Source organism: Felis catus, chromosome C1 (assembly GCF_018350175.1).
Source record: "Felis catus isolate Fca126 chromosome C1, F.catus_Fca126_mat1.0, whole genome shotgun sequence".
Taxonomy (NCBI): Eukaryota; Metazoa; Chordata; class Mammalia; order Carnivora; family Felidae; genus Felis; species Felis catus.
The window spans coordinates 93468824-93489774 of record NC_058375.1 but is presented as its reverse complement, the minus strand read 5'-3'; the positions used below and the strand labels follow the sequence as shown (position 1 = coordinate 93489774).

General features: G+C 45.1%; 1 protein-coding gene and 1 long non-coding RNA gene across 3 annotated transcripts; one reads left to right on the top strand and one right to left on the bottom strand.

Moving 5' to 3' along the window:
* Positions 1-469: 469 nt before the first annotated feature.
* On the bottom strand, positions 470-20727 carry LOC123378998. Of its 2 annotated transcripts, XR_006582842.1 has the most exons (3): positions 19423-20727; positions 11006-11082; positions 470-2067 (listed from the first exon to the last, which is right to left on the bottom strand). It is a non-coding gene; the product is annotated as an uncharacterized LOC123378998 (long non-coding RNA). The 2 variants fall into 2 exon arrangements; XR_006582843.1 differs by lacking the exon at positions 11006-11082.
* Positions 1232-4616, top strand: GSTM3 (glutathione S-transferase mu 3). Its single transcript, XM_003990413.6, has 8 exons — positions 1232-1365; positions 1762-1837; positions 2203-2267; positions 3216-3297; positions 3391-3491; positions 3817-3912; positions 4001-4111; positions 4418-4616. The coding sequence occupies exons 1-8, from the start codon at positions 1315-1317 to the stop codon at positions 4514-4516; spliced, it is 681 nt and encodes a 226-aa protein (XP_003990462.1). The 5' UTR covers positions 1232-1314; the 3' UTR covers positions 4517-4616.
* Positions 20728-20951: the final 224 nt, after the last annotated feature.

Below are 20951 nucleotides of genomic sequence, written 5' to 3'. Positions count from 1 at the left end.
GGCTTTCAGTCATCTGAAGAAAGCATCATGTGGCCCAAAGGAGAAAGTACGCCTTCTCTTCGGAGCTGAATGGTTCAGTCTCTCATATTTCTAGCCAGAAAATTTATTCAAGCCTTACGTTAATAATATCAGCATAATGCCAAATTAAAACAACCAACCCATCAACTCGCCCCTCTGGGTTATTCCCACCTAGAGAACATTACCAGTAACCTTTGACAGCTTGAATAAAAGTCAGAATCTTCAACTCAAATTGAGGAGGTCTGGATATCAGAACTCACCACATAGATCTGTCACATGCTGAGAAGTCAGAGGGGCACAAAGGGCCCATGCTGGTACCGAGCACCAAGTTCTCTATGACACCCCGGATGTTGTCAGGTAAGTTGCTCTGATATCCTGCCGACTATGCCAAGAACTGTCCATGAAAAATGAACAACCTTTTAGAATTACTAAATAAAAAAATAATAAAAAATTTAAAAAAGGAAGAAAGTTTTATTCAAGCCCAAGGGAAGACAGCTGCCCAGAACACACAATCCTCACAAAGAGAGTGTCCCATGAGAAGGAATGTTTAATACAGGGTTATATATGGTTTTTTGTTACATCAAGAGTTACAAATCATCATGATGAAGCACATTGCCAAAAATCACAAACTTTGTCTTATGCTTTTAGTATGTCAAGGTTGCAGGCTTCGGAGGTATGAGAACAGAATTTAGGGAGGTTTTTATTCTTATCTTTGAAATATTTCTTTTGGGTTATTTACTAATGAAGTAGATGTGCAATGTGTGCTCAGGGTAGAAATAGAGCCCACACTTTGAAGTTTGGTGAAGTCATTCTGACCTTGGTAAAAGTAGAGCTGCCCTGGGAGCCCAGGAGCAGAGCCCACACACATTAAAAGTTGAATATTTCCTTGATCACCTCTTGGGGTTTGTTCACCTCCTTTACCTCCCCACCCACCGACTGCTGCTGGAGAAATAGGACATGAAACTCACTCTCCAGGACTAACCAGGGCCCTCACCGCTTGCGTTGTTGCTCCTCCAGCCCTGACCGGCACTACTAGCCAAGTGAGAGCAACTCCACCGCGGGGGAGCGCAGAGCCCCATACCCAACAGCCACCTCCGCTGCCCAGCCTCCAAACCCAGAAAGTGTAGAGGGTGCACGGCGCGCGCGCGCGGCTTGCGGACACTCGCTGGAGGGAAGGGCGACGGGTGGGGGCGGAGCCAGAGCGCTCGCGTTGGCACCGCCTACTTACGTGGGCTATAAAGCCCCGTGCGTTCGCAGTTTACCGCCAGCCCGCGAAGGCACGGGGAAAGCATCGGCATGTCGTTGTCCGAGTCGACCATGGTTCTGGGTTACTGGGATATTCGCGGGGTGAGTGCGGTCTCGACCGCAGAGCCACTAGGTCAGGGAGATGGTCGTGGAGGCGGCCGGGGGCTCAGGGTCAGAGGCCTCTTAGAAAAGGGGTCTACTCAGGGCCCCCGCGTCTCTCTCCACGGAGCAGCCTGCCCCAGCCGAGCTCCAGGACCACGGGGGCCGACCCCATCCCGCCTCTGGGATCGCGGGCCGCGGAGAGGGCTGAAGATACCAAGCTGCCTTGGCCCATCTCGGGGAGGGCGGGTGGGGGAGAAGGTGGTGGACGTGCCGCTTAACTACCGCCTGGGCAGGTTGCACGGCCTCCACAGCCTTGGAAGGGGCAGTTGGCGTGCGGGGGTTGTGGTCAACTGGGCGCCGCGCAGGCGCTGACCGAGGAGGGGCTTTCTCCCTCAGCTGGCGCACGCCATCCGCATGCTCCTGGAGTTCACGGATACATCCTATGAGGAGAAACGGTACACGTGCGGGGAAGGTAATGCAGCTCCTGGTGTCCGTGCGCCCCAGCGCTAAGCCACTGGCCCTCCAGCTGTCCCTGTCTTCCTGTGTCCAGAGGGTGGCATCACAGCTGAGTCGGCTGGGACGTCTGCCGGGAGCGCCCCGGGAGCGCCCCCGGGAGCGCCCCGCTGTGTCCCTGGTGGGGAGAGATGGAAACATCCTTTATCTGGAGCTGGGGGTCCTCCTTCTGCCATGGTCCCGCTGCGTCTGAACAGAGACGTAAATAGTTAACCTTGAGGGCCTGGGAATGTGAGGTATTAGGATCAAGTTATTTCCTGAGACCTTCCCACACTCCTCAGGCAGGATGTTAAGGAGGTTGGGTTCCACTTCATTCTCTTACAGCTCCCGACTATGATAAAAGCCAGTGGCTGGACGTGAAATTCAAGCTCGACTTGGACTTTCCTAATGTAGGTGGCTTTAGGAGAAAGGGTGGCAGAAGGGAAGGCTGTCAAGTATATCCTTGCTTCTTTCCTCTCTGGTCTAGGGGGACCTAGAAAAGGGGCCCTTAACCGGCATACAATAAAAAGAATTCAAGGGTGCCTGAACTTGGATGAAGAAAAAAATTACATTTTCATTTCCACTGACCACTGACTAAAGGTTAACAATTCCTTCTTTTGTGAATATAGACAATAAGTGACATTGGTTATTAGCCATGGCCGTGACCTTGTCACTAGCAGAAATTGGGTATTTCCATATTCTATTACACATGTGGCAGATACTGTACCTAAATATTATTTGTATGCATCATACTTTGAAATTATGATAGTTACACCTGCTTGTTATTTAATGCATTAATTACTATAATTTTGTTTCTTTAATGCCTTATAAATTGTGAAAATAAATATAATTTGCTTTATGCATTTAAAAATCTTATTCTGGGGCGCCTGGGTGGTGCAGTCGGTTAAGCATCCGACTTCAGCCAGGTCACGATCTCGCGGTCCGTGAGTTCGAGCCCCGCGTCGGGCTCTGGGCTGATGGCTCGGAGCCTGGAGCCTGTTTCCGATTCTGTGTCTCCCTCTCTCTCTGCCCCTCCCCCGTTCATGCTCTGTCTCTCTCTGTCCCAAAAATAAATAAACATTGAAAAAAAAATTTTTTTTAAATAAAAAATAAAAATCTTATTCTGAGAAAGGGTCCATGGAATGCGTATATACATACACACACAGAGAGAGATTAAGAATCCCGGCCTAGACTCAAGTGGGGACCCAAGTGCTATTTTCTACTTCTTGGCTTCTTCCTCCTGACACAGCATCTTGTCTCTACTGTTCATGCCCTACAAGTCTCATCTTCCCCAGGAGAGAGAGGCAGGGAGGCAAGAGAGAGTTGGTTGTTCACCTGACGTGTCCTTTTCCTTGCAGCTGCCCTACCTCGTGGACGGTAAGAACAAGATCACCCAGAGCAATGCCATCTTGCGCTACATAGCTCGCAAGCACAATATGTGTGAGTGGGGTAGGGCTGGTGAGGGAGACCAGGCTGGTGGTTCTCCTGAAGGTGGATAATTCCAAGGGTGGTTTCTGGTCCTTTGGCCTACAGGTGGCGATACAGAAGAAGAAAAGATTCGAGTGGACATCATGGAGAACCAAATAATGGATTTCCGCATGCAGCTGGTTCGACTGTGCTACAGCTCCGACCTTGTGAGTTTCCTTACCAGGCAGGCATCAAGGAAAAGGCCCATTTAGAAACCCAAGCATAAATTCTGTTCCATTCTGGTACTTCTGCTTTCCCACCAACTCAGTCTGTCAGAATGGGAAACAGAGCTCATTTATTGTGGGGGCGGGGGGGGGGGGGGTGTTCATTTGTCATATAACTCTGGTGTTGGCCCCTCTTCCTTTCTGTCCTGCCATCCCTACTGAAGGCAGTAAAAGGAAGGCACCTGGAGAAGGGGGCCACTAAATGTCCATCACTGGCCTGTGCCCTGACTATTGACAACTATTCTCTCTCTCTTTCCCTCCCTTCTAGGAAACACTGAAGCCTCAGTACTTGGAACAGCTACCTGGACAACTGAAACAATTCTCCTTGTTCCTGGGGAAATTCTCATGGTTTGCAGGGGAAAAGGTAGGAAGAAAGGAAAGGGAGAAGATGCCTTTCTATCTCCCCAGTGTTAATGAACTCTCCAGAACTGACCATCTTATTGTTTCTCTAGCTCACTTTTGTGGATTTCCTCACCTATGATGTCTTGGATCAGAACCGTATGTTTGAGCCCAAGTGCCTGGATGAATTTCCAAACTTGAAGGCTTTCATGTGCCGTTTTGAGGTGATGCTCCCTGTACCTTTCCCTTACAAAAACACTCACAAGCTCCCCTGGTCCCCACGGGACCCCACTGTCATAGATTCTTAACACCAGCGTTTGCATAAAGGGATCAATGGTTGGACACTTCTAAACCTTCCAAGTCTTGGGAAGGACCTGGCTTCTACACCCTAAAGGCACTGTCTACATGAAATGGCAGCCAGGGAAGGGAAGGATGGTGTGGGGCAGGCAGTGTGTGAATGTCACTGTTCTGGAATGGGTCTGTTGGACTGGATTAGAGTCTTTATCAGGTTTGGCATGCTTTTCCTTCAGGCTTTGGAGAAGATCGCTAACTACATACAGTCTGACTGCGTCATGAAGATGCCCATCAACAACAAGATGGCCCAATGGGGCAACAAGAGAATATGCTGAGCAGGAGGCGAACTTGCACTGCTTGTTTTGTTCCATCCTGCCCCTCGGAGGCCTGTACTGTCTCTTCTCTGCTCTTTTCAATAAATAGCATTTAAGCTGATGGTGTCTAGCTGCATTTCTGTTGGGAGTAAAGGCCAGAGGGGAGTAAGGATACGTGGAGCATTTCCAAGATGTGAATCCAATCACTGCCATACTGACAACACCCTGCACCCCGACCGTGTTCAAAGCTACGGGTTCTTGCCCAAGCTTTGAGAGCAAGCACCAGAAACAAAGCTCAGATTGCACAGTTGTAGAGAACAGGTATGTTAAATGGGACTGGAGTCCCTGTGAAGATGTGGTGTAGATACCAAGCGAAGCTCTATGATGGTACCGTGGACTTCATGGAACTGGAGTTCAGAAGCAGACCCTTATATGTGGGAATGTAGTGTGATAAAGACAGAACTTCAAACTGGTGGGTTAACCAATAAATAGGATTGGGGCAATTACTTGCCAATTAGAAATAATAGAGGGGTGCCTGGGTTGCTCAGTCAGTTAAGCGTTTGACTCTTGATTCCAGCTCAGGTCATGATCTCGTGGGTCATGAGTTCAAGCACAACTCGGCTCTGTGCTGACACTGGGAAACCTGGTTGGGATTCTCTCCCTCTCTCTCTCTCTCTCTCTCTCTCTCTTTCTCTCTCTGCCCCCCCCTGCACTCACTCACTCACTCTCTCTCTCATAAATAAACATTAAAAAAAAATAGAACCCTACCTCCCACCATTCCCTAAGACAAACTCCTATGACTACAACCTAAGGCTCAACACTAAACACCAAGCTGTAGAAGTATTGACGAAAATGTAAGAATATTTATGATCTTAGGATAGGTTTCTCTAAGACATTAAAAAAGCCATATTCAAATTGAATAATATCAAATTCAAAAATTTTCTAAGAAAAAGCACAAATAGGCAAAAGTAAATGACAAGATGACAAGTGAGACAAAAAGTACCCAGTATAAAGACTATCTAAAGAACTGAAAATCATCAAGACTCTTTTTAAAAATGGACAAAAATCAGGGCACCTGGGTGGCTCAGCTGGTTAAGCATCTGCCTCTTGGTTTCGGCTGAGGTAATGATTTCATGGTTCTTGAGATCAAGTCCCGTGTCAGACTCTGCACTCAAAGCATGGAGCCTGCTTGGGATTCTCTCTTTCTCTCCTGTCCCTCCCCTGCTCGCTCGCTCTCTCTCTCTCAAAATAAATAAACTGAGCAAAAATCTATGAACAAAGGATTTACAGAATAGAAATACTCATGGCCAAAAACAACCCCCAAAACCTGTTAAAAAGATGTTTATAATCCAAGAATTGCAAACGACAACAGTGAGAGACCATTTTTCCATCTACCAGATGAACAAAAATTAAGAAGTTTGTGAAGCGTTGGCAAGGCATTTCCTACTGGCGAAGTTGTAAAATAATATAGCTCCTTTGGAGGATGGTTCGTTCGTCAGTATCTTCTAAAATTCAAATCATGTCCTGTAACCCAACAATTTCCATCCTGATACAAACTCACCCCTCACCTAAGGTATGTACTAAGATTGTGGTATTGTTTGTGATGACGAGCAAAGACCCTGTCAGTGCCCATCAGGAGTGTGGAATACCATAAGGGAAGTAAAGAATGAGATTGAACTGTGTGAACAAACATGGAAAGAGCCCCCAAGACACATTGTTGAATTTTTAAACTCAGGTTGCAGATGAGCATGTATGGGACGATAGCTTTTATGTTTTGAAGAAGGAAACCATAAGGCAAGCACTTCCTACAGATACATTTATGTATGTGAATGCATAGGAAGGGTCTGGAACGACACACCCAGCGGCACTTACTTCAGGCAAATGGGAGAAAGGCCCAGGATGAAAGTTAAAGGGGATATTAGAGAGAGGCTAAGCATTTCTTTTTTCTTTTTCTTTATTTTTTTGGTAAAGCCATAGTACATTGGGGACTGCCTGTACTGAAATGTACATTTTAAAAGGGTGAATTTCATGGCTCCTGAATTCTTATTTTGTTTTACTGTGCTATATGGTTTTTTTTTATTGTTTTTCACTTTTATTTATTATTGAGAGAGAGAGACAGAGCATGAGCAGGGGAGGGACAAAAAGAGGGGGGAGATACAGAATCCAAAGCAGGCTCCAGGCTCTGAGCCGTCAGCACAGAGCCCGACACGGGCCTCGAACTCACAAACCGGGAGATCATGACCTGAGCCAAAGTCGGATGCTTAACCAACTGAGCCACACAGGTGCCCCATACTGTGCTATATGTTTTTTTTTTAATTGATGTACAATTAATATACAATGTTATATTAGTTTCAGGTGGACAACATAGTGATTCAACAATTCCATACATTACTCAGTGCTCATCATAAGTACAGTCATCCTCTGTCACCATACAACGTTATTAAAATATTGACTGTATTCCCTGTGCAGTACTTTTAATCTCCATGACTTATTTATTTTATAACTGGAAGTACCTACCTCCTAATTTCATTTGCCATTCCCCCACCCACCTTCCTTCTGGCAACCACCAGTTTGTTCTCTGTATTTAAGTTTGTTTTAGGGGTTATTTCTTTCTTCATTTGTTTTGGTTTTTAGACTGCACATATACGTAAAATCTTTCTGTCTGGCTTATTTCACTTACATAATACCCTCTGGGTCCATCCATGTTGTCACAAGTGGCAAAAATCTCATTCTTTTTTATGACCGAGTAATATTCCGTGTGTGTGTGTGTGTGTGTGTGTGTGTGCCACATCTTCTTTACCCATTCATCAACCTATGGACACTTAGGCTGCTTCCACATTTGGCTATTGTAAATAATGCTGCTATAAACATAAGGATGCATATATCTTTTCAAATTAGTGTTTTTGTTTTCTTCTAGTGAATACTCAGTACTACAATTACTGGATCATTTGGCATTTCTATTTTTAATTCCTTGAGGAGCCTCTATACTGGTTTCCACAGTGGCTGTACCAGTTTGCATTCCCACCAACAGTCCACAAGGATTCCCTTTTCTCCACGTCCTCATCAACGCTTGTTATTTCTTATGTTTTTGTTTCTAGCCATTCTGACTGATACGAGGCATTTCCCTGATGATGAGTGATGTCGAGCGCCTTCTCATGTGCTGGCCATCTGTATGTCTATTTTCTCCTTTATTTTTCTTTAATTTTTGTAATGTTTATTTATTTTTGACAGCAAGAGAGAGCATGAGCAGGGGAGGCGCAGATTGGCAGACACAGAATCCGAAGCAGACTCCAGGCTTTGAACTATCAGCACAGAGCCCGATGTGGGGCTCAAACTCACGAACCATGAGATTATGACCTGAGCTGAAGTCGGTTGCTTAACCAATGGAGCCACCCAGGCGCCCTGTCTATTTTCTCTTTTAACTAGGAGAATGCATTCATGTATTGCGTAATAGAAGCTAGTTTTGAGAAAAGAAAACAAACCGAAGGGAAACGAACTCCTGTGGAAATTAGTTTGGCACTCTCCATTTGCAGAGCAAAGTCTTTGAGTCATTTCCAGCCTTCGATGGTGACCTGAGGGCCAGATTACTGTCCCCTGTGGACTAGGATCTCTCTAGGGAGGGAAGGACAGAGGGCATGAACGGCCTGGTGATGCCAGGAGGGCTGCCTCAGGAGGGATAAGAACAGACACATGGTATTAAGCAGATGATTCAACTGCCAACTTTTGCCACCCTGGGTAGCAGTACTTAGATATCTGGGGCAATATCTTAGGTGTGGGGAGCCATTGGCCAGAAGAGGTACAAACCTGGAGTTTCCCTGCAGCCTGGTAACTATTGCCGTGAACTTCCATAGTGTGAGTGAGTGAGTGAAATGTGTCCAAAGAGAAGGGAAGGCTTAGTGGATTTAGGGAAGGCCAGAGGAGTTGAGAGTGCTGTAACTAGACAGACAATATGACCCGAAATCAGAAAGGGAATGTATTATTTATTGTTATGTAACAATGTTACCACCAATTTAGCAGCTGAAACAACACACGCTATTGGACAGTTTCTGTGGGGTAGGAGCCTGGGATTATCTCGACAGGGTCCTCTGCTTCAGGGGCTCATCTGAAAGCTGCAGTCAGCGTGTCAGCCAGGCTATGACCTCATCTCAAGGCTCAACTGGAGAAGGATCTGCTTCTGAGACACATGATTGCTGATAGAATTTAGTTCTTATGACTTGTTGGACACAGAGAGGGATTTACATCCTTGCTGGCTGTCAGCTGGAGACTACTCTTGGCTCCTTGGAAAGGGGGCTCCTTGCTTCATCAAAACAAGGGGGACGGTCTCCTAGAATGATGGATACGCCAGCCCTATATAAGGCAATCATGGAAACAACGTCCCATCACCTTTGGTGTCTTCTATTAGAGGCAAATCACTGGTTGCACCCACACTCGAGGGGAAAGGATTTCACAAGGGCATGAGTACCAGAAGGTGGGATTATGGGAGACCATCTGTTCACCACAGAGAAAGCAAAACAAACAAACAAACAAAAAACAAGATAATGGCTTCGTAGTCCTCTGAGAGAAGACTCCTGGGAAAGACAGGTGACAAAAGAGAGTGACAAAGCAATTAGAAGGGGGAGGTTTTGGGGCACCTGGGTGGCTCAGTTGGTTAAGTGTCTGACTTCTGCTCAGGTCATGATCTCATGGTTCGTGGGTTTGAGCCCAGTGTTGGGCTCTGCATTGACAGCGTAGAACCTGCATGGGATTCTCTCTCTCCCTCTCTCTGCCCTTCCCCCACTCACACTTTCTCTCTCCTTCTCTCTCTCTCTAAATAAATAAATAAAATAAAAAAGCATAGGTCTGTAAGGGAAACATATTTCATATGAAGTCCAGATAGATAATGGACAAATCACGTGTTCCAACTTTTTCTAGTTATCATGTTTGTTAGTGAAAATCCGCTGAACGGTTCTGCAAAACGAATAATCTTACTGGCCCAGAGAGCAAGGAAGGCCACTGAGAGGAACAGATCCATTCTACTGGAGCTGTAGTTCCCTCAGGCTCCAACCCACCTCTAACACTGATTCTAACACAGGCCAAGAAGAGACTGCTGTCACAATGGGGGCTTCCAAGCCAGGAAGGGGAGTGATGCCCTATCATCCCAGAGGCAGAGTCAGTCCACACAAATGTTGAGAAATTAGTATACCGGTGATGGGGTTGTGCAAGTAACATCAATACGAGCTTTCCCACGAAAACAAAAACTTGTGAGAGGTGCTTTAAATTTGGTGGAGCAGTTCTCCAAAAAGTATTCAGGAAACTCATTCATATTCATTGTTGAAAGCTGAGCATCTAGATGAAGGCATTTCCAGTTCAGAAAGAAATAGCTTATGTGATTAAAGAAAAACGAATCATAGAGTTATTTCATCGATGGGGTGAGTGCGCTGGGGGACACTGATGTGTGCAAATATGGATCCGCCTTGAAAGCCAGCTTGAGGGCTGTGAGAATGTCTGGACTTTACACAGAAACTGCACATTCCTGGGGCACCTGGGTGGCTCAGCCGGATAGGCGTCTGACTCTTGATATCCGCTCAGGTCATGATCTCACAGTTCATGAGCTCCAGCCCCACGCCGGGCTCTGTGCTGACAGCATGGAGCCTGCTGGGATTCTCTCTCTCTCTCTCTCTCTCTCTCTCTCTCTCTCTCTGCCCCTCCCTTCCTCGTGCTCTTTCTCTCAAAATAACTAATAAGTATCTTTTCTTACTTGCACATTCCTCATCCTTCTTCTGCAGGACTAGGTGAAGCAATGAGCCACACCACCAAAAGGGACTTAGGGAGTTCAGATGGATGGTAGGGAAGACAGAAGGAATTGGCATTTAGCCCGTGATTTCTCTAATATGCAGATGTGCTCCTGTCTCTCCCCTGCTTTCATTATCCTTCATAATCTGACCTCCACCTCCTTTCCAGCTACATCTCTGGGCCTGGGCCTGCCCCTCCCCCCTGCCCTGGAACACACTGGGTTCCAGCCTTTCTGAATTCCCTAAGGAGAAGCACAGCCTCTGGAGTCCTGGCTCTGCAAGGTAAACTCTGGCCTCCTGTGCCTCGGTGCCTTCTCCCATAAATGAACCCTCCCTCCCTGGGTTGTTACGAGAATGAAGCCAATATTTCTAGAGTGCTCAGAACAGACCAATGTTATGTAGACAAATATGAATGATCCAAAAGTCCCACGTTCTCTTTTATCTTCACGCTTTTGTACTGGCTGTTCCCTCTGCCTGGAATGCTTGTGCTCCAGCCCCGTCGGTCGGCCCGATGCCCATTCATCTTCTAAGGTAAACCTAGAAGTCACCACCTCTGGAAGGCCACAACTGATAGATAAATCCCATGGAAATGGTTAGTGGTGGTCACCTAAGATTTCTGACTGCTTTCTTTTTGGGAAAGCTTGTGACTTGCTTTGGCCAATTAAATGCAAGAAGTTACACACATTCTCCAGGCAGGAGCTTTAAGAGTCAGTGTATGAGGTGCACATCCACCTCCTACCTCTGTGCTGCCTCCGTGAGCAGGTGCCGAGCTGAAGTCTCCATCAGTCTGACAGACGACGACGAAAAGCAGGGCCCCTGCAGACCACGTCGGGCATGAAGCATGAGTAAGAAATAAACGTATGTTAAGCCACCGAGATTTGGTTTAGGACTGACACTCCTCCACCTCCCCCAGGCAAATTTAAATGCCCTCCTTAAAATCTGTTCCCTTAGAATTCAATGTTTTCCTCGATGAACTTACCACACTGAACTCTAATTGCTTGCATAAGTGTCTGTTTCTGCCACTAAATTATAAATTGCCTGAGAGCCGGGACTGTGTCTTAAGCAAATTTTTATAGTCAGTGCTTGTATAGAGCCCAACACAAAGCAGGCATTCACAATGCATTGATCCAACTTTGTTCTAATTAAAATTGGAAGGAGAAGAGGGGTTTGCTTCAAATAAGTGCTTAATACTCTCAAAAACTTTTCTCCAATCTCCTCTGTTCTGGAAAAATGGAACGTCCTATTCTTAAAACAGGTAGAGATGGTTCAGGTAAAAGTGCTTGAAGTCAGGCAGAAGTTCAGGTTCAGGGAGCTCTCAAGGACCAGCAAAGAACTCCAAGGATAGAGAGTGGGTTATATGATTTCAGAGTCCAGCTTGTTCCTTGTTGAGGCCAAAGCAGAAGGGAACATTTCCGAAAGCCAACAGGGATAGGCTCTCAGTGTCCTTTTGACATTTTCTTCTTCTTCTTTTTTAATGTTTTATTATTTTTTTTTAATAATTTTTTTTCAACGTTTATTTATTTTGGGACAGAGAGACACAGAGCATGAACGGGGGAGGGGCAGAGAGAGAGGGAGACACAGAATTGGAAACAGGCTCCAGGCTCCGAGCCATCAGCCCAGAGCCTGACACGGGGCTCGAACTCCCAGACTGCGAGATCGTGACCTGGCTGAAGTCGGACACTTAACCGACTGCGCCACCCAGGCGCCCGTTTTATTTATTTTTTGAGAGAGAGAGAGAGAGAGAGAGACAGCACAAGCAGGGGAGAGGCAGAGAGAGAGAGGGGGACAGAGGGCTCTGCACTGACAGTAGCAAGCCCAAGTTCGAACTCACCAACCTCGAGATCATGACCTGAGCTGAGGTCGGATGCTCAACTGACTGAGCCACCCAGGCGCTCCTCTTTTGGCATTTTGAATGGAAATAATTACAGGTGACTCACATGGCATTTAATTCAGAAGAAAAGATTAAATAGGCATGTGTATATTTGAATTTCAAGTGAATAGGTGCTGCCCTGTTGCCCCACATGGAGACAGAGGGCCAGCGTAAGGTTATTAGCAAGGAGTGTTTTTGGTGGTGCTGAGGGATTGAATTAAAACAAACAGCATAATGTTCATGTTGTGTTAGAAGTCTGAAGGAAAAGTAGAATAGGTCTGTATTTTATCTTCCATGGTATAAAACATGTTTCTAAACTGCATTGATAGATTTTTTTTTTTACCTGTGACTAAAGCTCCATGTGCTTCCTTCCAAAATTACGTTTCAAATGCAAAGAGAACGAGAAGAAAGTAGAGAACGCAGGTGGCAATGGGCCTTTTGGACAGAACTGTGCTTTATCAGGAGACTGTTGGAGCTACCTCACAAAGTAGAGTCTGTCGGGAAAAGCCAGATCTGATTAACTAGGAGTATGACAATTAGCATTACAGGAAGAGTGGTTCTGGAATCCATAAGGATTGGCCCCTCTTATTCTCTGCTTCCAGGTCTTGAGTCACAATGTAGCAGTCAGCCGTCTCTGTATATCCATTTTCAATAAAGGTTTCACTCATCATGTCACATGAGTTAGGAAAATGCAGGCTAATGAAGTGGGATGACAGTGAACCTGAAAGTGTGGTCAGCAGAGGGATGGAAACAAGAGCCAATCCAGGGAGTGCCCTTGAGGTTGCTGAGATCCAAGTAAAAAAGCCTTATTATGCAACATCTCTTTGAAATCCTCGAACAAAGAAGGGCATCCTATGAGTATTAAATAATGCGAGATGTAAATAAATGCAAACAAATGCAAATGTAAATACGTGCAAAAGAGCTTATCTGCACTTATTCTGAGTGCAGACTGTTTTCTACGACCTTATAGAGCTCACCTAATTTTCTCTTTTTCCTACCTCCCATTCCCTTACTATTTTATATAGGGTGGATTGGGGGTCATTGACATTACACTTTAAGAAGTTATTTTCAAAATACCAATCTGCAGGCACCCAGGTGGCTCAGTCAGTTAAGCATCCGACTCTTGATTTGGGATCAGGTCATGATCTCAGGTCATGAGATCAAGCCCCATGTCAGGCTCTGCGCTGACAGCACGGAGCCTGCTTAGGATTCTCTCTCTCCTCTCTCTCTGTTCTTCCCCCGCTCATGCTCAAGCTCTCTCTCTCTCTCTCTCTCAAAATAAATAAATTAGCTTTGAAAAAAAATATACCAATCGCACATTTTTCAGAGATCTCCACCTTGGAACTGGATGCAGTCGTTGATGATACTTTGAGTTGTTCCCGTCTGGAGTAATAGAGGGTGAATGTGTTTTTGTTTGTATAAGGGATGCTTGCATTATGTTAGGCAGGAGCATTTTATGGTGGTGGCTATTGTTTGGAAATGCACATATGGAAAAGAATATGTTTACATTAGGCATCTATCTTCTGCATCTTTGAAACATCCTTCCCATAGGTGGGGGGTTTCTCACAGTTTAAGTCCCATCTCCCCAAGATAGAGGACTGCTAGTTGAGTCTTGAGACCCATCTCCCCAACTTCTGTTAGAGCAGTCCCACATTACTTCCCGGGCAAAAGACATCATATCCAATCTGATGAGATTCTAGCCAACGAAGTAGAAGTTGACGTGTTATACTTTACTTCCAGGAAGTTTCCTTATGAGGGAAAGAGCAACCCCCATTCTTCTTTCTTCCCCTGCTCTTTGGAATGCAGATGTGGTGGGGCTCTAGCAGCCATTTGGGGCCATGAGGTGACACACAGAATGATAGAGCATAAAGTTCAGCTAGGTCATTTAGGCTCCTGTGAAGCCAACACGACTGGTGTTTGACTGTCTATCTCCAGATCTTTCTTTCCATGAAAATAAAAACCTGCCCTATTTAAGCCACTGTTATTATTTAGTTATATACAGCAGAACTTAATCCACATTAGTCCAATTGCTTTTCCAGCCCTGCTTGTGGCTGAGGCACAGGCCTGTGACCCAGGCTCTGTTAAATATGCACAGCGGTACAGGACTTCAGTTCTGGAGAAGCAGGCCCTGAGAACTGATTTTCCAGTATGGGTAGGAGTGGAGGGATCAGGGTTTCAGAGGCAGCAGTGGGGAGACCCTGGCGTCTGCTCCCACATGTCAGGGGTAGGAGCTCCAGTGTCTGAGCCCAGCAATGGCTGTGGGGCTTTCTCTAGAACGATCCCACATGTGGTTAGGCACACTTCCTGGCTACCCAGCTTCCAAGGCCAACTCACTGGCCCTCTCAGGGATCCAGTGAGCAATCTGATACCTCTAATAAATCATTTTCCTGTTCCAGCAACAAGGAACCCAAGGGATATGGCGTTCTCCTTAGTTTTGTCAAAAATGGGGCACCTGGTTGGCTCAGTTGGTTGCGCGTCCAATTTCGGCTCAGGTCACGATCTCCCGGGTCGTGAGTTCAAGCCCCACGTCAGGCTCTGTCCTGACAGCTCAGAGCCTGGAGCCTGCTTCTGATTCTGTGTCTCCCTCTCTCTCTCTGCCCTTCCCCTGCTCATACTTTCTCTCTCTCTGTTTCTCAAAAATAAATAAACATTAAAAAATTTAAATTCTTGATATCAAAAATAAAGATCTTGTGTTTCATACCTTAGTCTCTATCCTACCTGCTTTAAACCACTGGCTTAAACCCAAGGTTTTTCTTGGACTTGAATTTAACTTTTATCCTCACTTTTCTGGGTGTGGGAGTGACTATAGTTGGCCAAAATCCATTGTTCTGTCAAAATAGGGGTCTACCCTCATGACTAGGTATAGCCACACAACTGAATCTCGTGAACGGAATGTAAATGATTGTAATGCATGCAATTTCTCCCTCACTTGCACAATGGGAAGTTGCTTCCTTGGGTTTTCTCTATTTCCCTTCCCATATTCATGATACAGCTTCAGCTGAGGAGTGGATGCACCCTCGGGGATGGCCGAGCCACAAAATGGCTAGGTCCCTGAATAACTTCATGGAGCAGGGCTGCCTCAACAGCCTGGCCCACTGCCCCATGAAACATGAAATGAGAATAAACTTCCATGCTCTATAAGCTGCTGTCTTGGGGTCTCTATCAGCTATATCTTCCTCTGCTAATACAATGATAACCAAGGAATACTAACCAGATGACTGTAATTAACAGCAACTGATTATAGATACTTGTGACGCCAAGACACCCATGTAGGCAGCCATGTGCTCAGAGTGTCTTATTTTCCCATTCTAGAAGGGGAGGATACACACTGAATGGTGTATGAGCACCATCCCAGGTGCCAAAGAATCCCAAGTCTTGGGACCTCTGCTAGATCCTAGCCACAATAGAATCATCTTTTTTGGTTGCCTCAGTCTGAAGTACCTACATTCAACTGCTTCTACCCCAGACTTTAAAATGTATTATTTGGGGGCAACTGGGTGGTTCGGTTAAGTGTCCGGCTTCAGACCAGGTCATGATCTCGTGGTTTGTGAGTTCGAGCCCTGCATCGGGCCCTGTGCTATCAGCGCGGAGCCTGCTTCGGATCCTCTGTCCCCACGTCTTTCTGCCCCTCCCCTGTTCATGCTCTCTCTCTCTCTCTCAAAAATAAAATAAAAATAAAAATAAAATAAAATAAAGTCAACCTTACTTCCTTAAAGCCCTTTCGTCATGAGTCTATGTATGGCATTCCAGTCAAAGCCTTGGTAAAATAACCAATGTTTGCAATGGTGCCCTGTTACAAGAAGAATAGATTCTCATTGAACTCATATAAGTGATTATGATTGCCATGGAAGAAAGAATACTCACTGAGACTTTTTGCATTTCAAAGGGTTCAGGTAGAGAGAAAAGTTAAATGTTTCAGTTTATTCACAAAGGAATACTTTATCACATTTCGGTAGGTCATAGATCTCTTAAGAGAAAGTTTCCTCAATCTGGAAGAACGTTAGAGAACCAGCGATATTTCAAACAAGAATCACAAAAGCTAGACTCATTTCTTCTGAATTCATTTAGTCTCGTTACTAATTCTTGTTCAGTTTAAATGCAGCTTTTAGTTAGTTCTGGAAATTCTTTCCCATTTCAGTTTTATGATATTAAAGATATCAAATACCTGTATTTGTCAAAAGCCCTTTTTAACAATCTCCTTGAAGATGAAATGCATTTTGTAAGAGAATAAGAACAACTATAAATACAAAAACCCAAAATGAACACTGTTAACGACGTGATGAGAGTTCATTATGATGCAGTTGACCAGGAAATTCAGTTACTTCTGTGACACAAAACACTTCAATAATCAGAATATCGAGTGACAACCTTATACCAGAACATAAGATACCAAATAAACAAGCCGAATTAGTCAAAGAGACGTCAGTTTAATTTTAAATCTCAGGGAAGTTTGTTAAAACCTTAGAAAGATTTAAAGCGCACGCCTAAATAGGATTATAGATAATCAAAGACCTGATAAAGGCAAAGACTAGAAACTGGTTTTTCCAGGCAGACAAAGAAAAAACAACTTTGTTTACATTTTCTTGCCAAGTACAAACCAAGAGTTCAAGAAACTTTGTCTTTTGAACAGAGAGAAAAGGAGAATTTCAATCTTATACCAGTGTACTTTTTTTTTTTTTAACATTTATTTATTTTTGAGACAGAGCATGAACGGGGGAGGGGCAGAGAGAGAGGGAGACACAGAATCGGAAGCAGACTCCAGGCTCCGAGCCATCAGCCCAGAGCCCGATGCGGGGCTCGAACTCACCGACCTCGAGATCGTGACCTGAGCCGAAGTAGGACGCTCAACCGACTGAGCCATTCAGGCGCCCCGTACCAGTGTACTTTTAAAATCCATTCATTTCAACCTTAGTCTGTCTTGGCCACACATAAAATCCCTTTCCAAAGATTTCCCTTCACAAACCTTCTACAACTTTCCTTTTCATTCATTTTTGTCCCAAGCCATTTCCCTCCAAACAACCAGTCTCATTTTAGGACAAAATTACTTTCCTTTACCTTCAACAAAAAAATGTATTTCCATTCCTTATGTCCTTTGTAAGAGTTGCTTCCCTTATTTCCATCAGTCTTAATTACATTTAGCAGAATTTTGCATTCTTAGAAACCTTAGTCTCCAGTGAAAACTAAGTAGTAACCGGCTGTGAACTGTTATACCAGAATTCCTTAGATGGCAAATTCATGAATCAACCAAGCACCAACAGACCCAAATATCCTTAATTTCTCTGCAATAAGAAGTCAAATGCAGATAAACCTTATGTTTGTAATCAGTGCTTTGGCACTTTATCCTATTTGGAAAAGACCTAGAAGTCCAACGATTTCAATCCAATTTGTCATCCACACAAAACTTTAAAGTTTCGGGTTACCAAAGACTTTGAAAGCTATCTTCACAATTACCCATGAAAACTTTGAGACAAAATTAACCATCATTTTAAGTTGTCTTTTTGCCCACAGATTGCAAGAGAAATAACACCAGCTTATTCGACCTTTAGTTAACCTTGGTAGAATAAAAATTTCATATTTAAGGCTGAAAACTCTAAAGGCATGTTCATCTTAATTGCATCCACAAACTTAAATCAGGTTCAAAACCAAATTATGTTCCACCTGGGTCCACTCAAAAGTCAGTCAGCTTGTTCCCCATTGGTAATTTTTACCCGGGGCTCCAGTGAGGCAATCTAAAGTGGGCAGTCCAAGGGGGGTGATTTTCACTCCTTGACAGGAATGGTAGGAGGAGAAGCCAATGGTGCCAGAGGCACCCAGGACAGTACAGGAACCAGTTATACAGGCCATACCCAAGGTGGTATGGAAACAGGAGGAGGAGGGGGGCAGGCAGAAGAGGCAAGGGTCTGCCAGAAGGCAGAGAAAGAAGGTTCCTGGTTCTAAACCTCATCACCTCAGACAGATGGGCAGACGACATGTTTTTATTTTTGTTTTTTTTCCACTAAAGTGGCAATACGTAGTCCACGTCAGGCCAGAGAAGACAGGAAACTTCCCCCAAAACAAAGTGTCCCCTTCGTTAGGGATGGCCTGTTTTCCCTCCAGCCACCTGGGTTCCATCAGGAGGAGGCCTATTTAGGTAATTATCATCCAATATATCAGGAGGGAGTTGACTGGCCTGGTTAGTGACCAAACATTTTCTGCAAGAGGCCCTTAGATCCAGGTCCTGATTTAGAGCCCCCGAGGCCTGGACCTAGGGCATCTCCATTCATTTGCCCTGCTTCCTACAGAAGAGATCTAACTGATAGATCCTACTGAGGTCATGCAGTGTTATAGCAGATTGGTCCTTTTCTAAATTTTGCAATCTGAATTGATTTCAGTGGGTTAAAAGGCATCCCAAGGGAGAGTCCTTGGGGACTGAAGAAGAAAGAAGGTCCATTACCAAAATCCCCCCAACTCCCAGGTGGCATCCCACACAGGGTATGTCAGAGGTTCCCTGTGTCAAAAGCGTCGAACGAAAATCACTGTTGCTCACCATCCTGCTGTAAAGGCCCCATAGGAGGGATGCTAGTGTCCCCTCGCTTCCCCATTGCATACTAGGCTACAGATGGCTGCCTGGTGAACGGACTGAAATACCATGCCACGTTGTGTCTAAGTCTTGCAGTGAAACCGTGCTATTGCCTTGCCTTGAAGGTTATGCTATTTTTTAAGCCATGGAAAAGACTACAAATGTTTTACAAGGGATAATTATCCAATTCTGTAGCTTAAGTAGTTAGTAGGGAACACTGACAGAAAACAGTACAGACAGAAATCCATCACGGTCTAAGCAACATTCCAACCCATGTAGTCTCTACAGCCAACTTCTCTAGGAAACGGTCCCTGGTTGGGCTTTAATTCAGTTGGGCACTAGTTTCCGCCAGCTCCAAGTGGAAGTCCCGCTGCCAGAAGTGGCCAGACCAGAGATGTGGAGGGGATCACATTATACCGATGAGGAGGAAACCTCATATGGGAATCTTGAGATCGGCAGCAGTGTTAGCCACCTGGGTGGCTGTCTTGTGCCCAAGACAGACAACTTTGTATAAGGACAGGAATAAAGAGAGGGCATCGGGTTTCTTACTACCTTTCTGGTCATGGTACTAACCTCCAGCCAAAAGGCAGGCTTTCTCTTCCCCATAGCGTAGCCACAGGCTAGAGGATTATAGCCCGTGCAACGCACATGAAAGTGTTCCAATAAGACCATCCTCCTTGAAAAGCCCCTGGAACGAAAGTAAAGGGAGAAGAGAGGAAGTACTCACCAAGTTCGCACTGAGGCTCAGAGTCTAGATGGGAAGACTGAGTCCCTTCATGGTCACCAAATGATGTGGAAATGTGGGGGTTCAGAGCCGACAGCCAAGAAAGAATTCTTGAGACGTCTTTGGTACAAAAAGGGGGTTTTATTGAAGCACGGGGACAGGACCCGTGGGCAGAAAAAGCTGCATTGGGGTTGTGACGGATGACAGATTATATACCTTCAGGTTGGAAGGGGGTCAGGGATAGCATAAGTCTCTAAGGAATTTGGAAGCAAGGTTTCCAGGGCCTTGAGGGGCTAGCTGTTGTTAAGGTAAGGTTATTTACCATTGTCAATGACATAGCCTTGAGATAGTGATTTGATGTTGAGACCATCTGGACGGTACACAGGACTGAACCCAGTCAAGGTCTCTATATAAATTTTTAAGATTTGGCAGGTGGGTGTGGAGATCTACTCGCCTTGCGGCCACCCAAGACAAACCTCATATGTAAGATCCCATGCTCATGAAACCTGCCACCTACCAACCTGGAGTGACCCGCCTGTTTCTTCTGTCTCTCCCTGCCCTCCTAGTACAGGGGCCAGTCTCAGATTATATCTGGGAAGATCCCGAGGAGCTTGCAAACTAACATGCTACGATGACAAGGTAACTGTGACAGAGACCATATGGCACCCAAAGCCCAAAATATGTACCATCTAGCCCTTTACAGAAAACATTTGCCAACTCTTGTTCTAGAGCTACATCTATTTTACTCAGATTTAGTATTTTTATTCTCTCCACTGATCTTTTAACTTAGTGTCACTCCTAATTTCTGTTACTTCTTTCCTTTTTATTCATAATCCTTTCTTGTTCTATTGAGAGATGTCATGTGGACCAAGAGGCAAAGATGAAATAAAACAAAAGCATGTATTCAGGGTCTCAGAACTGTAATTCAGGGAGCACAGACTTGGGCAGCAACCCAAGTTCCCTTACGGAACAAAAGTCAAAGGTTTTAAAAGACATTTATATGTGTTTACAAAGAATTGTGATTGGTGTTGGTGGCAGAAAACTAACGTTGGCTGAATATAGTTGGTTGCTAAGTCTATTACTGAGCAAAATCTCTAACTGAAGAAAGTTGCAGGCATTTGGGCAGAGTCTGGAATCTTTGCAATTTGGCCCAGTTCAAAGTTTACGGTTTCATTAATGAGGATGTGCATAAGGTCTATCTCCTTAATAGCCTCCTCACTGCATTTTAAACACCCCCCCTTTAAAAAAAATTTTTTTAATGTGTATTTATTATTGAGAGAGAGAGAGAGAGAGAGAGAGAGAGAGAGAGAGAGAGAGCAGGAGCAGGAGCATGGGAGGGGCAGAGAGAGGGGGAGACACAGAATCTGAAGCAGACTCCAGGCTCTGAGCTGTCAGCACAGAGCCCGACGCGGGACTCGAACTCACAAACTGCAAGATCATGACCTGAGCTGAAGTCGGACACTTAACCTACTGAGCCACCCAGCTGCCCCAAACCCCTTAACATAAGTGATTACATTTCACTTCACCTTTCA